This window comes from Caretta caretta, chromosome 2 (genome assembly GCF_965140235.1).
Source record: "Caretta caretta isolate rCarCar2 chromosome 2, rCarCar1.hap1, whole genome shotgun sequence".
NCBI lineage: Eukaryota > Metazoa > Chordata > Testudines > Cheloniidae > Caretta > Caretta caretta.
Genome location: NC_134207.1, coordinates 214,126,994 through 214,145,188, shown reverse-complemented (window position 1 = coordinate 214,145,188; position 18,195 = coordinate 214,126,994). Strand labels below are relative to the sequence as shown.

Sequence of the window (18,195 nt, the reverse complement as noted above, 5' to 3'; positions counted from 1 at the left end):
CAGCTTAAGGGTAGGCAAGGAAATAAGATTTCTTTTGTTCAGACTCTTAAAATGCAATAACATCAAGTCTTCAATACTTGGTTTAAGAAGCTTTTTCATAAGAAGCCATGCTCTTCCATTTATTTCATTCACAGCCTTTCACTGTATTTCCAGTCACTGAGGGAATGGAAATCATGATGATTGCTAGGCATATTTCTTGAAGTCCTCTGGAATGGTAGGTGGCTTTTTGGACTTGACCAGAAAATGTAGAGTATTGTTCTGCACTGAGAAGTCAGTCCTTGATACATGAAGGACACCAGGACTCACAGCTAGGGTTGATTAAAAAATAAATTATTATAGATTGAAAATTTTCAATGAAATTTCAAGTTTTCACCAGGGGGACCCACCCTCCCCCCGTTCTGACCAGGTCTAATCATGACACTTGAAAATGACAGCAAAGTAATACCACTTTAGACCCTCGTATTCTGGCTGTTCTCTGGATTTTCTATGCTTCACACAGAATTTGAATTGTGTATCAAATGAGTAAAACCAAACAGGGTTAGGAGGGACATATTTGACAGTTTTATTTTATTTTCAACATCTTCCTACAGGTACAAAATTCATTTCTCTGGTTGTCAAGATAATATACTATTAGTGGCTGAAGTAAGAAATTGAATTTTCTTTAAGCATACAGATCATTTCTCTCCAAGTCTCTCTCAAACTCTGTTATAACAGCAAATCTCCTTATGAACAACATTTTACTTTATAGCTAGGAGTAACTTAATTACTTCTTAACAAATGACTCTGTGACAGCATTCAAAAAAGAACTAGATAAGTTCATGGAGCCATTGGGCAGGGATGGTGTCCCTAGCTTTTGTATGCCAGAAGCTGGGAATGGGCGAAAGGGATGAATCACCAGATGAATATCATTCCCTCTGGGGCACCTGGTATTGGCTACTGTCGGAAGACAGGATACTGGGCTAGATGGACCTTTGGTCTGACCCGGTATGGCCATTCTTATGTCTGGGTGTCATGGCCCTGAAGTTTATGTTGAAGCTGAGAATTCCTTCCTTCTACCCCATTGCATTAGTGTATTTTCCTCAAAGTCAAAGGCCTTTTATTTAGGTTTTGCTGAATTTTACTTGACGGAGCCCATACTGTGCACTTAGCTGCATTCGTTGTATATTCAGCATCAAAGTATATGTTCTGCTTTTAACAATCACAGAGTCGTACAGAAGAATGCTGGACACAAAGACGAGCCACTCCTACACTGCTAACTGACCTTCTCTTGAAAAGTTACAATGAACATATTATCCTTTTCTGCTCCAGCCTCTCTAAGCAATGTCTTCTGATCTGATCCTCTCATCAGAGGTTATTAACTGGTGCAGGCTACCAAGCAGTCACCAGATGGAATGGGTTACAATTTCTAGTCAAGCTTTCCTGGACCAGATTTGAATCAGTGACCTAGAATTCAAAGATTTTTTTGCATCTTTTTACCATTCCCCTGAATTTATCTCTGCAGCTAAGGTTTTACATGTTTTAAATATTTCCGTTCATCCTTTCTAAACATTTATTTCACTTTCAAAAGGGTTATATATACCTGGAAATATATTTTTTTCATATGAAATTCTGTGTACCACAATTGATTGCTATAAGGTTTAAATGCTAATACAGACAAATCAGCTAATGAGTATATTTCAGATGTGGAGGGGTTTCTTGTACCACTTCACCTCGTAGAGGTTATGGTGATTTCACTGCCACAAGTTACAGTTCGGTCTGAATGAGGCGTAATGCTTTCTTCATGTTCTCTATCACTGAAAGAAGAATAAACCGCAAATTAAAAAATATTTGAAGTACATTTCTATCTGAAAATAAAATCTCAATTTATTAAAATGTTTCGCCTATGAATTAATTGATGTATATTGGGGCACAAAATATATTGTAGATCTTCTATTGTGGGATTTTTGGCACCCTTTACTGAAACTGAGGGTGTAGCGTTTCATAGTTCATCACTACTAAGAACTTGATAAGCTCCAGTTCATCACTTTTCACTTCCTTTCATTTTTCATATTTTAAAACTGATACTCAACAGTAAATCTTATAATCATATATGAAGAGCTAACACACAAATCAATGGTCTTCATTACATTTAATATTCTATTGGGGTAAGAAAAATGCATTCTGATAGATGTTGTGACATGAAAGGGACAAGGTCAACTCGAAAAATTACTTTTCTGTCTGACAATGAATAATCCTAGGTTGTACCTAAGTAACTCTAAATTTAAAAAGTTGGTAGAAAAATATTTTCTCAATTTTTTCCCTAGGTTGTTTACTTTGTGCATTTGACAGCCCTTTTGTGGGTAGTAATTTTCACTGTTTCAGTTACACCCTGGTCCTGTAAACTTTTGCGCACATACTTAACTTGACTCACATGAGTAGTCCTACTAATTTCAGTGGGAGTATTTGCGTACTTAAGTGCTTTGCTGGATCAGGACCATAGTGTTCGACCTCTTGTAGGATCAAGCGCATAATCATATTTTTATAGACTCTTTTAAAGAATTTCCCTAGGTATTTTTGGGGTGGGGAGCAGGAAGGACAATGAAATGCTGTCTGATCTTCAAGCACAAGTCAATGGGTAGGGTATGTCTCATTGGTCACAGTGTGAAACGCAAAACATTCACAATGTGGATACTTACACAATGGTATGTCTTGTGGTTCATAAGTATAGAGTCGATTAGAGTATCTTCCCGTGATATCAGCTCTTACTGTGAGAGAGGGGTCTGAAAAAGGAGACATATTATACAATTATCCCATTGCATTCGCAGTAACAGCATCTTCAATATCTACTGATTGTGAATATGAGGCTGAGTCAACTTAAATATGATTTTGGAGGATACTAATTTAGAGCAAATGGAATAATGACATTGTTTTCCACCCAGAGTTCTAATTACACTGATACTTACTGAACGAGTGAGATATTTATTTTAAGTATTATGTATTAATTGTTAAATAGGGCTATATGTTATGTTCACCAGCATGTATATTCTATTGCATGTTTAAAGGAAAATATCACAAAAGGAGGCTAATTTGACTGAATGTATATTCAGTAGGGCTGTCAAGTAATTAAAAAAGCAATAGCGATTAATCATGTGATTAAAAAAATTGTCATTAATCGCACAATTAATCACATGTTAATAATAGAATACCATTTATTTAAATAATTGTGGATGTTTTCTACATTTTAAAACATATTCATTTCAGTTACAACATAGAATACAAACAAGTTGGTTTACATTTGCAGGAGATAATGCTGCCCGCTTCTTGTTTACAATGTCACTTGAAAGTGAGAACAGGTGTTTGCTTGGCACTATCGTAGCCGGTGTTGTAAGATATTTACATGCTGGATGTGCTAAAGATTCATATGTTCCTTCATGCTTCAGCCATCGTTCCAGAGGACATTGGTCCATGCTGATGACGGGTTCTGCTCGATAACATTCCAAAGCAGACCGACACATGTTCATTTTCATCATCTGAGTCAGATGCCACCAGCAGAAGGTTGATTTTCTTTTTCGGTGGTTTGGGTTCTGTAGTTTCCACATTGGAGTGTTGCTCTTTTAAGACTTCTGAAAGCATGCTCCATCCCTCTCAGATTTTGGCACTTCAGAGTCTTAAACTTTAGGAGAGTGCTGTAGCTATCTTTAGAAATCTCACATTGGTACCTTCTTTGTGTTTTGTCAAATCTGCGGTGAAAGTGTTCTTAAAATGAACAACACATGCTGGGTCATCATCCAAGACTGCTATAACATGAAATATATGGCAGAATGTGGGTGAAACAGAACAGGAGACCTCCAATTCTCCCCCAAGGAGTACAGTCACAAATGTAATTAACACATTATTTTTGTAACGAGTGTTGTCATCATGGAAGCATGTCCTCTGAAATGGTGGCTGAAGCATAAAGGGGCATATGAATGTTTAGTATATCTGGCACGTAAATACCTTGCAACGCCGGCTACAAAAGTGCCATGCAAAAGCCTGTTCTCACTTTCAGGAGACATTGTAAATAAGAAGAGGGCAGCATTATCTCCTGCAAATGTAAACAAACTCATTTATCTTAGTGATTGGCTGAACAAAAAGTAGGACTGAGTAGTCCTGTAGGCTCTAAAGTTTTACATTGTTTTGTTTTTGAGTGCACTTATGTAACCAAAAAAAAAAAAATCTACATTTTTAAGTTCAACTTTCGTGATAAAGAGATTGCACTATAGTACTTGTTTGAAGTGGATTGAAAAAATACTATTTCTTATCATTTTTACAGTGCAAATATTTGTAATAAAAATAATATAAAATGAGCACTGTACACTTTGAATTATGTGTTGTAAATGGAATCAATATATTTGTAAATGTAGAAAAACATCCAAAATATTTAATAAATTTCAACTGGTATTCTATTGATTAACAGTTTGATTAAAACTGCAATTAATCGCAATTAATTTTTTTGAGGTAATTGCATGAGTTAACTGCGATTAATCAACAGCCCTAATATTCAGTATGTAAAACTATGCACATACTTTTGGTAAGGCATTCATATAATTTATGTGGAGCTTTCAGAGCCAGAATAATGTATTACTGTGATTCTCAGACTTTTAGTTTCTGAGGGCCAACTTTTATTATCCTCTCTTTGGCTCATTTCCCTTCTCAAGCTTTCTGGCGAAGATTCTCATAACTTGACTTTTATGGCCCCATCACCATAGTATCTGAGCATCTCACAATCTTTAATGCATTCATCCTTCCCAGAAAAGTAGGGAAATACTATTATCCTCATTTTACAATAGGGGAACTAAGCCATAGAAAAACAGTGATTTGCCTAAGTCACTTAAGGAGTCTATGATGGAGGAGGGATTTGAACTCAGGTCTCCACAGTCAAAGTTAGGGCTATAGCCACTGCACCATTTTGAGACTTGAAAATTATTCATTCTGAAGACCACCAAGAAGAACACTTTGGATTCCTGGCGGTCTACATATCAGGGGTCTAAGAGCCACACTGAGCTCGTCCATCATTGATCCTACATGATTTCTCCCTCTTTGTGACAGTTTAAAAAAAATGAAAATTCCACATTTGCCATGAAGATACAACACTGTGTGTTTGTAACTGTTGGTTTATATCCCCTCATTGGTCCTTTCCTGAAGGAGGCAACTTGTTTGAAAATAATGACTATCGGGACCTGTCAACAATACCTCTCATCCCCCATCTCTCATCCCCCGCATGGGCCTTACAGCGGCTGTAAGGGCTGGCACTTAGAAAGAGAGGGACCAGGATTGATGCGGGTGTGTGTGTGTGTGTGTGTGAAACACTCACTTACATAATTTCCCCATTTACAACCGCTTCTACTTGAGCAGCCCTGGGATTGCATTGTAGCTTCAGAGCATCCCTGCCCCCATGTGGCATTGGATTCAATTCTTTTTGGGATCAGCTGGCCTGGTGCAAATCTGAGTTATATTGCAGGCTGACATATCCCTTTTTTACCAGCCTAGTGACCAGTGCATTAAAAATACACACTGCACCCACCATGAGACTATTTGCAGGGACATACTATTGCAATGCTGTATGAACAATTTATTAGACATTCGTGGAGATGTCTTTCCAGTTAGGCAACTCAGTAAACTCCTCCTCTTGCTACACTTGCCAATAGCTGAGACTCTGCTTGGTTTTGGAGGGTCAGGGGACTATGTATATAGCATTGATTTCTTTTGTAGACAGATCTGTGGCGAGCTGCCTTGGTAGACTGATTTTAAATCCGAGTTGATTAAATCATTTTTTTCCCCCATAGCTTGTGGATTCCTGCCCCCGCTGCAACATCTGCCAGTGCTGCACCTTTCATTTATTATCCCCTTTACCGTATGTGGAACCATTGGCTCCTGCCATCTCCCTCAACCCAGGGGCCCAAGGATTCTACACGAAGTGGCGATGTTTTGACAATGTCACACCATGTTCAAGCTCAAGCCAGGAGTGGGAAGAGCCTATGGGAATGGAATTCTAAGATTGAAGGGGGGACTCAAACCCAAACTACTTTCACATACACTTCACCCCCAACTCTCACCTATCCCTTGCTCCTCTAGTCTGCTGGAGGAGATGAGCCTTGTTCTCTCTGTGTGCATGTGCGTATCTGTCTGTCCGTGCTGTCCCCTGCTAGAGGGGATATTTAGTTTAGAGAAGGGAAGAATGAGGGAGTATCTAATAAGTCTTCAGATATGTAAAAGGCTGTTATAAAGAGGAAGAGGATCTGTTTTTCTCCATGTCCGCTGAAGGTAGGACAAGAAGTAATGGGCTTAGTCTGCAGCAAGAGAGATTTAGATATTAAGGAAAGCGTTCTAACTATGAGGGTAGTCAAGCTCTGTAATAGGCTTCCAAGGAAGGTTGTGGAGTCCCCATCATTGGAGTTTTTAAAGAACAGGTTAGACAAACACCTGTCAGGGATGATCTCGGCATATGTAATCCTGCCTCAGCGCAGGTGGATGGACTAGGTGATTTCTCAAGATCCCTTCCAGCCCTACATTTTTATGGTTCTGTTTGATGCCTGTATGTCCTTGAAGAAGCAAGGGTTTGGTAAATACCATTCTAACTCAAAAATTAGCAAATAAAAATGTTAAATATCTTGTATATCATGAGGGAGAAAATTCCTATAACACATACATACTATTGAAATGAGGTTTCATTTTTAAAGAAGAAGATACATTTTGTGCATACCTACAAACATGATTCGAGGTACATATTGCCCATCAGGTGACAAGTTCTTATCAGTGGTTTCATGCTGGCAGGAAAATTAAAAGCAAATTATTAAATATTCATTCGCACTTTGTGAAACTAGCATCTGTGCTTGAAATATATGATAGGAGCATATGAAGCCATGGTAGATAATGCTAAAATGACAACATATGCTGAAAAGCATCGATTTAAAATGTGCAATATATATCACCTTACCATGAGATTTAGCATGATGAAGTTATTTTGAGCCATTTCTTGTATTTCCTCATTTTCTGAAAAAACCTTCTTCAGTGCTAGAAAAGATGTGATGGTTTTAAAAGCTGCTCTCAATCACTGTTTCCAAAATCTGTTTTTCCTTCTACACTGTGGCAACATATGCATGAGACTTTCATGCTTTGCTTTCTCCACATTTTTAATGAGACAGGTCACAGATCTATCACCACTTTTTGGTTTTGTCCTGTGTCGTGACAACCTTCAGCTATACAAATGGAAGCTTTCTCCTGTTATTCCTGAAGCCTTTCATTTCAATGGGTATCAAGCCAGAGCTTGACAAAAGTGTATTATTCTCTGTAAATTCTTCTTCGGTCAATTTCAGCAGTCATGCCCTAGTCTCCTTCTCTGATTACCCGTTCAGGAGGAAAGAACAATATTAAATCTGTTCAATGAGTGAGGAGTAAATTCATGCATCTTAATTTAAACCATCTAATGCTGCGTCAGGCTTTGCAGAACAGCTTTGTAAGGTATTTTTTCATGTTCTCTGTTGTAAAAGGTGAGGTTTGTAAGCAGCCTGTTTTCATTATGTACTTTTTGGAGATACTTTCTATTGAATATGTAGCACATCTGAGAAAGTGTTACAGATAACTATGGTAACGGGCCATGTAACAATCTAGATATTGGCGCATATATGTTCCAAAAATCCTCAAATTAATTTAACAATCAGACAATTGAAATTACCTTGGCAGTATTGACAGTCCTCCAGATGATGAATGACCATCAGTGGTTTGTTACTTTAATAACAATAAAAAATTACATAATTAGATCATCTGATGAGTATTCAAGTGACTCTAATTTTACAAACAGGCCCGGATATGCAACTGCTGTTGTATATTATGTTACACCAAACTAATAACTAGACTGAGGCATTGGGAAGAATGGAGCATATTTCTGAGCTTAGGGACAAGAGTTTCATGTAACTCCTTCATAAAAAGGAATGCAACAAAATAGAGGAGCAAGATATATTCTAAACTAAGAAAAGGAGTACTTGTGGCACCTTAGAGACTAACCAATTTATTTGAGCATGAGCTTTCGTGAGAGTTGTAGCTCATGAAAGCTCATGCTCAAATAAATTGGTTAGTCTCTAAGGTGCCACAAGTACTCCTTTTCTTTTTGCGAATACAGACTAACATGGCTGTTACTCTGAAACCTGTCTAAACTAAGAGGTTCTCAGCTTGGAGACTGCAGAGAATCATCTTTTTATTATTGCTTAATATATAGTTCCAGAAAGGCTTACAAAGAGAATCTTTCTCCAGTCCTGTAGCCCAATCTTGTGGACACTTACAACTGAGTAGAGCTAGTCAAAATGTCCTGGATCTGGTTTACTACAAGTTTTTTTTCTTCTTCAAAAAAATCTATATTTGATTAAACTGCCCTTCCCTTGAAAATTGTCTATGAAAAGTTTCACTGAAAAATTGGGGTGTGATGGGGGCGGGGGTGAGTGTGTGTTGAGCAGCTGTGGAATTGGCTTACATTTTTCTCCAAATGAAAACTGTTGATGACATTTAAAAATTTAGATAAATTTTCAACATTTTTGGGGAAAACGGAAAAAATAATTAAAAAACCCAAATCTGTGAGACACTTTTAAAAAAAATTTTTTTGACCACTTCTCATGCTCAGCACAGCGCTTATAACTATGTGTTTTGCCACTGCAGTCAATGGTAGGATTTTTCTCCTTGCTTTCACAAGGTATGCATCAGATTAGTTGCCCCTTCTTTTAAAACTGAGTTGGTAGGTTGGCCTGGGACTGTGCTCTGTTGATGTAGAAAGAAGTGGGTTTGGAGGAGCGATTTGGAGGAGAGTGAGGTTATGAGGTGTAGAGGAATCCTCAAGTGGACTTCCTGCTGAATCTCAAAGTGATGCTTATTCAAGAACTCATTCTGGATGAGTTGTGAACAGTGGGGAACTGCCCATGTATTTAATACTATAAGCCAAAGGGGAAAGCACTGAGATAACAGTTAATGCAATAGAGTATTGCCCGAGGCTCTATCACTGGCTCATACTGTTGTGGTGAAGATGAGGAATTCATCATCATAAAAAGTCTGTTTACTTTCTGATAAGATATTTATCCTGTGGCAATTTTCTATTCCATAGCACATGCATAAATGCCAACATTTTGTCGAACAGTGCTTGATGCAGTAAGCCACAGCATGATTACCAAAAAGATGTTGCTTTTATTTATAGAATTACATTTTTGTTTTGTTACAAGATGCTTTCTAGATTAGCTAGAGTGGGATTTTTTATTTTGCTTTGTTTCTTTACAGTACTTTGACTAGATAGTTCAGCTGACTTGACAATTTTATTTTTTCTAAATGTTCTTTACCTTTTTCTTGCTTGAAAAAGCCCTTCTTCATAAGTTTGCACCCAAGTAATATCATCTCCCCAGCCTGTAATCACAATGGAGGGATTAACCAACAGAGTCTTGAAAATAATTTATGTTTTGGGCATTTATCAAAATCTTGCACAGAGATAGGATTTTTTTATCCAATGCCTTCAAAACTCCATATAGATATTAAGTCTCTCAACTTTTGAGTATTACACTAATTTTACAGATAAGTAAACTTAGGCACAGAGGACAAGGGAACAGGTTTACAAAAGTATTCAAGTTTCTAAAGGGGCCGATAGACACAAAGTTGGAATTTCAAAAACGCCTAGGCAGGTTAGTTGCCAAACTTAAGCACTTCGTAAATTCCACTTGGTGCCTGCCTATCTTCATCTGTTCCCAAGTCCCTGAGTCTGACTGATCTGCATTTGGTGAAGAACCTGAAGTCAGAGGGCAAAAGTAGGATGAAAAAAGAGTTCCCAACCCTCATAGTTGTAGAGAAAAGTTTGAAAATGGGACCCCCTAAAATTTCAAATACCAGAAGACAAAAGGATTCCAAAATCAATATTTAGATTAAAAATTATGAGTTGTTTTTAATCTCATAATTTTTGGCCCTGAATCATGATTTTTGAACATTAGGAGTTGGCAACACTATGTCTGTACATGCGGTCTTTAACAAGAATTAATATTAAAAATATTTCCAGATGAATTACCAGCCTCTCCACTCATCCCCACCGTGTCACTTTCTGGTTTTGAGGAGGGTATTGTCAAATTGATTCATGTGCCCAGTCAGATCACCAGTGTGTAGGTTCTTGTTTAATAGGTTCAGACTCCTTAACAATGTTACTTCCCTGCTAAGGCTGCAGTGGGAGCACTATTGCTGCCAGGGTTGAACACCAATTGAGAAGGCATTTGGAGCCAGCTGAAGATCCTGCCTGATTCTTCTCTGCTGAGTATCTTGGTCAATATCAACCATGTAGGATCTTGTAGTAAAGCTCCACCTAGTGACAACAGCCAATATTGTTCAATCTCTTTCCTTATCCAGTCTTGTCAGTACTTATCTTCAGTGAGATTCGGGCTGCATTCTCTTGGGTTAAAGAGGAAAGCCTGAGACGTTTTAAATCTGGTATCTCTTGGCCTCCTATCATTTATAAGGAGGACCATTTAGGATAACAATGCATCTCTCAGGTTGGTAATATTATTCTGATCTGTTTGACCAAGAAGCAGCTGAGCTTGGCTTGATTCAGTGACTGAGGTAGGGGGTTGTCTTATAGCTCAGAAGAGCTAATATGAGGCCTTTTTATTGCAGGAGAGATTTCTTAGCAATCTGGACTGCTGGAAAGAGCAATATATTCCCTTATGAGTTCTGGGGGCTGCAAGTTACGTGCTTAAACTTATACTGTGTTTCAGAAGCTTAGAATTCAGAGCAAGCAAGCTGTTGACATGCTGTCCATGGCTATTTTGTCCACATTTCGTCCAAAATAAGGAACGATGCCTTATGCTGCAAAACTCAAATGATTCTAGCTTTCATTTTCAATCCTGTCCTATGCTGGAGTGACATATTAGGGCTTAGTCCTGGCACTTTTTTAAAGCCTTGCTGGTCAAGGACTGCAGGACTTCAGTATGAAGAAGGCCAATGGCATTTTGGGCTCTATAAGTAGGGGCATTGCCAGCAGATCGAGGGATGTGATCGTTCCCCTCTATTCGACATTGGTGAGGCCTCATCTGGAGTACTGTGTCCAGTTTTGGGCCCCACGCTACAAGAAGGATGTGAAAAAATTGGAAAGCATCCAGCGGAGGCTAACAAAAATGATTAGGGGCCTGGAACACATGACTTATGAGGAGAGGCTGAGGGAACTGGGATTGTTTAGTCTGCAGAAGAGAAGAATGAGGGGGGATTTGATAGCTGCTTTCAACTACCTGAAAGAGGGTTCCAAAGAGGATGGATCTAGACTGTTCTCAGTGGTAGCAGAGGACAGAACAAGGAGTAATGGTCTCAAGTTGCAATGGGAAAGATTTAGATTGGATATTAGGAAAAAAACTTTTTCACGAGGAGGGCGGTGAAGCACTGGAATGTGTTACCTAGGGAGGTGGTGGAATCTCCTTCCTTTAGAGTTTTTAAGGTCAGGCTTGAGAAAGCCCTGGCTGGGATGATTTAATTGGGGATTGGTGCTGCTTTGAGCAGGGGGTTGGACTAGATGACCTCCTGAGGTCCCTTCCAACCCTGATATTCTATGATTCTATGATTGCAATAGGTTATCAGACCTTCAGCTACAGGGAGTTCCCCTCTCTTTGCATGGAAGGATGTTCAGCCCTCAGGGGTAATTAGGATTAGATGGGAATTACGTGGTGCATATGCCTTGTGCTAATTTTCTTTGTGTGGGATGAATTTTGCCAAGTGTGAGTTATGGGTAATTGAGGACTACAGAGTTCTTAAACATTACGTGATAGGGAGAGGCAGGGGAAGTAGCTGGAGATTATGCAAAGCAAGTCATATTATCCAAATTCCACAAATGGAGATGGAGAAGTGGCAAGGACCTTGCAGAACTCCTAAACTACTCCTGTGCCCATATTCTTAAGGGAATTAATACAGAGAAAATCATTACATGTAAAGTTAAAGACTGGTTAACATTAAGGTTGAAAATGTTGCATAACAAGGAACTTCTTAAAAGTGTGAAAATGAACAGCTAAGGGACAGGAGATAGATATGTGAGCATCCTCATTGGTCAGTCTCTAAATGTGCTTCTGTTCTTTAAAAATAATTAAGCAAAAATTGTTTGTTAGTGTGTGTGTGCGTGTGTGAAGTCTATGTGATTTCCATGTCAAATGTGTCAAGTTGGGTTATTTATTTCTACTACATCATTATTAGTAACAAGTTCTGCAGGCCAAATGAGGCTGTGATGTGCCACACAAGGCAGGGCAGGTTGAGTGAATTAACCTGATAGGCTGCAACTGAGGGAGAGACAGAGCTTGAAAGGCTGATTGAAGGTGGAACCAGCTGAGAAGGAATAGGCAGGCAGGGCTGGTATAAAGCCAGGAAGTTCACAGCCAAAAGCTGCTGCAGGGGAAGTGGTTTGCAGTCACTCCCTGGGAGAAGGAAGTTTGGGCTGATACACCTAGGGAGTGGGGAGGCTAGAGGATGAGAGCAAAGAAATAGGAAGGAGGCCAGGGATACGGCAGCAGGGTCTGGATGCAAACAGACCATAGGTGCTGGACATAGACTGCCTGACCTGGCACCTGGAGTAGTAGGTCGGCTCAGGTTCCTCTACCAGCCACTGGGATAGTAGCATAAACTGGGCAGTGGAGCCAAAGGCTCCCTGGGACAGATGCCCAAAGGGACTCTGATACCCTGGAATGGGAAGACTGTCCAGGAACCTGGCTGGAGGGCTAAATCATGAGAAGGAATACCCTGAATTCCAGACAGAGACCATGGGGTGAGGAAAGGTACGCCAGACCAGAGTGGAGCTAATTCCCAGAGCAGTCAGGAGGAGTCGCCCTAGTGGTGAGTGGACTCTGTGAGAGAGGCCCTCTGTGCTGTCTGTACAACTCCATTGTTTCATTGGTTTGTGCAGGCATAACTTATTGGAACTGTGTAAATTATTTCACTGCACAAGACAAAACAGAGCCCTGCTCACCGTTAGGTCTGCTGGTTTTGCAGAGCTGAAAGGACTAAAAATCAGTAAGGGTGAGGGGCAAGAAAGAAAACTGATATGAGTGAATGCACACAAGGGGTAGATCAGTTGAATAACAAAGTGTTCTTTTTACATAGTCCCTTTCAGAGAAAATAAACACACTTAAAATAAACATCATATTCTATCAAATGTCTTAAAATAGAAGATTATATTAAATTTAAACATGTGGGTGCATTTTATATTAACTAAACAATTAAATAAAGTGAACATACTGCACCTCTCGACAGTGTCTGGGGAGCTCTTTTTTCCTTTTTGATTGCCATCGCGAGGTTGGAAGAGACTGCGATTAGCAGCAGTGACAAAGCCAATGCTGAATGCATCATTATTTCTTTAAGAAAGCCCCTTTCAATGCAGCCGTGAAACTGGAAAATGAAGCAACCTTGTTAGTTGGGTGGGTTCATTACAAGTTGCCATCTGGAAGATGATTTTAATAGCATTCTAATAATCTACACCAGAATGACTGTTTTGTTTGTTTCTGGAAACAGTGGACTTGCTTGATGACAATAGTCCAGAGTCCAGGTGGCCTACCCTAGATATGTAAACATACTGCAAATTTGTCAGAAATATATCTGGAGAATAATATAGAGTTACTACTATCGTTTTGAACAGTGAAAAATGAATCAGTTTCACTTTAATTTCTAGTCAATTTCACATTCCAGTTGTCATGCACTAGTCCAATATTATAATTATTGGGTTGAAAACATGGAAGGATAATGCTTCTGAGGTTGTGTTTTCCTTTCCCCAAACTGTGTTGTTGGAATTAATAATAATAATAATAATAATTAATAAAACCTAATGGCATGGGAACATTTCTACTGACAGTAGGTTTTCTGCTCCAACTTTTGTTGATGATGTCCCTTCCAAAAAAGTTAGGGAAAATTACAAAAAGTTTGTCTTCTGGTAGATTCCAGTGTAACAAGACACACTGGAGAAACATCAGGAAGGGATTTCCCAGAAAACAATTTAAAATTACAAAGTGAAAAACACATTTATAACTACATTTTTAAAAAATTGCTTTTAATAATGAGAAAACATCAGTGCATTGATGTATTTGAAAAGTTTTTGAAAGTTTGAGTGTTAGTCTGACCTTTGTCCAAAATATCTGAATATCTTAACTCAGAAAATGTCATGGAAATTGCTGTATTCTAGGGGTACGTGTGTGTATTCAGGGCAAAACTTGTATGAGAATAGCCACTCCTGAAACATTATGATTTCTGCTTCTGATTAGAAGTGAGAAGAGCAAAATCTGTGCAAACAGGAATTTTTTTTTAAATCAAACACTTTTGAACTTAGTTAGAATTTCTGTTTTTAAAAAATGGTACTTTCCCCCCTCTGGTCTGGTTGTTGGATCATATTAAAGAAGTTCTGTATTAAAATCACAAATGAGTTTGATTCCCCATAGTTTAAATTCCAGGGTATTACTAATTAAGAGGTCTCTTGGTTTTTGGTACTGTTTCTCTCCCTCTATGTGTGAAACTTGCAAGCTGCTAATTGCGTTAGTACATTCTAAGACAGAGTCTGTTCTCAAAGCAATTCACACAGAGAGAGACTCAAAGCAATACTCTGTAACAACAGAAACAGCACCCAGAGACTCCCCGCCCTTTTGTTGTATTAACAATTGTGATTAAAATAGAGATAGAGGATGTATGTGGATGGATGCTTGGTGTGGATAATAACTGAATGATCAGGGAGGTGCCAGCCTAAGAATCCAGTGTCCATCGGCTGAAGAAGGCATAAGTGGAAATAACCAGAGGACCCCCGGAGGGCAGACTGGAATCCACCCAACAGCCTCAAGAATGGGAGAACCAAAGAACAAGATAACATCTGGCAGCACGGAGCCGTCTGGAATGTGCTATCTGCTGATTGATTCAGCAACAGCATGATGAAGCAATTCCAACAGACTGGCATAGGAAGAAATTCCTATAAAAATGGACTCTGGAAAGTGAGAACTTTGAGGGGTCTGATTCTGCAAACCAAATTCCAGGAGCATCAGATGAGCATCTGACAAGGCCCTGCTCCCTCCTCATGTCCAGGCCACCATGAGCAACTCTAAGGCCGGTAACTATGATAGCAACCTTGCAGAACCTGTGTGTGTGTGTGTGTGTGTGTGAATGAATGTGTGACTAAATATGAGATTGAATGGAATGTTATAGCTATAACTAACTGCTTACTATGATTCTTTCTGTATTCACAATAAATGTGGAATTTTGCCTTTTCCCCTTTAATAAGATCCTGCTGGTTTTTATTTTATTGGTATAACATGGTCCAGTCATTGCTATATATTGTATCTCCAAAGTCCTATGTGTTGTTTGAATGTTATTGGCAAAGTATGCAGTGTCATGGAACTGCATGCTGCAGAAGAGAAAATTGAATCTCTGTATTGGCTCACTATCGCTTGTGATGCTAATTTTAGTGGCAGTCCTTTATGCATAATAACACAATCTGTTGAGAATAATAATAAACTAAATTTTTCCCGTTCCCACTATAAATCCAGTTCCCACTATAAATAAATCAGAGGGCTAACTCCTCCCCACCCTGGTATTTATTTTTAAGTTAAACACCAACGTTGACACAAGAATTAATGGATATAAACTGGTCATCAATACGCTTAGGCTTGAAATTACACAAAGGTTTCTAACCATCAGAGGAGTGAAGTTCTGGAACCAGCCTTCCAAGGGGAGCAGTGGGAGAAAAAACCCTAACTGGCTAGAAGACTGAGCTTGATACGTTTATGTGGGGGGGATGGTATGATGAGACTCCCTACAATGGCATGTAGCCGATCTGCGATTGCTAGTACAAGTATCTCCAAAGGCCAGGGATGGAATACAAGATGGAGAGGACTCTGAATTATAACAGAGAATTCATTACTATGCATCTGACTCCTGGGTCTTGCCCACATGCTCAGGGTCTAACTGATTGCCATATTTGCAGTTGGGAAGGAATTTTCCCCTGGATCAGATTGGCAGAAACCCTGGGGGATTTCTGCCTTTCTCTACAGGATGGGGCATGGGTCACTTGTAGTTTTAAACTAGTGTAAATGGTGAATTCTCTGTAACTTGAAGTCTTTAATTCAAGATTTGAGGACTTCAGTAATTCAGCCGGAGTTTTACTGGAATGGGTGGGCAAGATTCTGTGGCCTGCAATGTGCAGGAGGTCAGAGTAGATGATGGTCCCTTCTGGCCTTAAAGTCTATGAGAGAGGCCTCTGACTAAAAATTAAAAAAACAACAACAAGGATTAAGCCTGTTGTAATGGAGAATACTTTAAATTTGAACTCAGTAGCACATTCATTGTGGAATTTCACCAGGACCAACTCAGACTGAATGTTATTAGTGTAATAGCTACAGCACCATCTCAGGATGGGCAGTCATGAAAAGTTTTGGGGGCGTTTACACTGTCTATATGCAAGCCCTCCAATGCCACATGTATCACTGTTACCAACTCCAGTTCTGGCAGGTGCATTCCAGTACTAGTTCTCCTACACCTTTCAGTCTCAACTCAAAAAACAGATTCTCTTCAAAGGGGCCACAATAGAATTTGCTGCTTAGAACAAAAAAAAAAAAAAAAAAAAAGAAAAGAAAATTAATCCTTGCAAGTATTATCCTCTCCTAAGGATTCCATAACTATTAAGAGACTCCTCTAGGTTTCTAAAACAATCAGTAAAGTCACCATAATATTTTCCATCCCAACTCTAGTCCATAGTGGTTCACTTTGTTTCTTCTGGGGCTTTAAGAAGCCTACATTTTTTTCTTTGTTTTACATACCCCACCCTGTGTGTTATGTGTAGCAGATACCCTCCCTCCATTCAGGAATGGATGAGAACACCTTTGGAGCTCTTTAGCTTGCTGAAGGGCTTGAAGTTGAGTGCTGAGAAATGGGAGGTCTCCCATTGTTCCACAAAGAGGGAATAAGACTACTGCTTTAACCCTGGGACTGAAAAATTACTGGGAACAGAAAATCAATCCCAAATTCTCTTTGGGGCTGTGCAGATCACTATCCATGGCCATTAAAATTATAGGTTGTAATTTACAGTATTAGCTCAACAAAAATATTCCTTGTAGCCATTGCATGTGGGGGTTAATAATCTTTAGCATTAGGTAGGTTTTAGCACTAATCTTTGATAGGTCTGTCACTTATATTTTGTTTTATATTTCCAAAATGTGAAAACATTAATAGTTAGGGCTTGGTGAAATAGTCTCAGATTTCTGATGATATAACACCTATGAAACATACAAATCAGTAATTTCCTTCAAGATAAATAAGATACTTCTTACTGTCAAGAAATCTTAGGAAATAAACACAGTTTTCTAGCTCAAGGCCAACAGAAATATTTTTCTCACAGTTAAATAACTTTTTTTTCAGAAAATCATCATAACGAAAGCCCAGGATGGCTGCTATGAAAGATAATTGCCACCATTGTTGATGGATGAAGCTTTAAAGTCCATTTTTGATCTTATGAGATCCAATGCCAGTGTGCTGGTTTAAACGATGCATTTGTTATAGGACACACCCTTGAAATCAGCCCCGCTTCTGTTACATATTCCCCTTTAGAAGAATTTTTTTTTGCCAGTTAACCTTTTTTTCTTATTCTTCCCCAACAGCACGCACATTATAGGTAGATTATATACATTATAGATAACATAGATTCACTACTAAATAAATACATGTAAATGCTGAAAACTGTTTGCTCACCTTAGCTGATCAGGTCTGCTGATAAAAGTTCCTTTCTGGAGGTGGCTAGTTTAAAAATGGGTGTGATTTATCCACACAAAAATATCTGACCTGAACAGTTCTAGGAGCATAGCAACAAGAGTGTATTCACCTGCAAAAACAACAGGAACCAGTTAGTCTGAAACCAAGAATTTTTTTTCTTCCCACACCCCTTTTGCCCTCCCCTTTAACTTTTTACTCTTGTGAATTCTCATGCTTGTACACTAAATACTCAGATTTCTCTCCATCTTGGCTTGTATCAGGTGTCATCATATTGGGACTCAAAATAAATAGTGACTTGTGTGTGTCTGTGACTTTTCCCCCCAAATAGTTTGGGTCTGGCCTCAGTCCAGTGAAAAAAGAAACGGTCAGTGAAAGATGAAACTGTATGTGCTATTGTTCCCAATGAATAGCTGGGTTCACTGGTGCTGGCAGATTAGATATGAAGTTAATAGGAAG

At 39.0% G+C, this 18,195-nt stretch overlaps 1 protein-coding gene across 1 annotated transcript; it reads right to left on the bottom strand.

Moving 5' to 3' along the window:
* Window positions 1–589: 589 nt before the first annotated feature.
* Window positions 590–17,834, bottom strand: AGR3 (anterior gradient 3, protein disulphide isomerase family member). The gene is made up of 8 exons (XM_048836969.2): window positions 17,719–17,834; window positions 13,245–13,389; window positions 9,336–9,399; window positions 7,694–7,746; window positions 6,956–7,032; window positions 6,722–6,785; window positions 2,676–2,759; window positions 590–1,793 (listed from the first exon to the last, which is right to left on the bottom strand). Exons 2-8 carry the CDS (start codon window positions 13,348–13,350, stop codon window positions 1,744–1,746), a joined length of 498 nt encoding a protein of 165 aa, XP_048692926.1. The 5' UTR covers window positions 13,351–13,389; window positions 17,719–17,834; the 3' UTR covers window positions 590–1,743.
* Between the last annotated feature and the right edge of the window lie 361 nt (window positions 17,835–18,195).

Excerpts from the sequence above, each read along its gene's own strand:
- AGR3 (XM_048836969.2), bottom strand. The coding sequence starts at position 13,350 with ATGATGCATTCAGCATTGGCTTTGTCACTGCTGCTAATCGCAGTCTCT. Across the intron at positions 2,760-6,721 it reads ACCTCGAATCATGTTTGTAG|ACCCCTCTCTCACAGTAAGA; the intron begins GTATGCACAAAA and ends CTCCTTTTTCAG. Across the intron at positions 1,794-2,675 it reads ACCACAAGACATACCATTGT|TGATAGAGAACATGAAGAAA; the intron begins GTAAGTATCCAC and ends TTCTTCTTTCAG.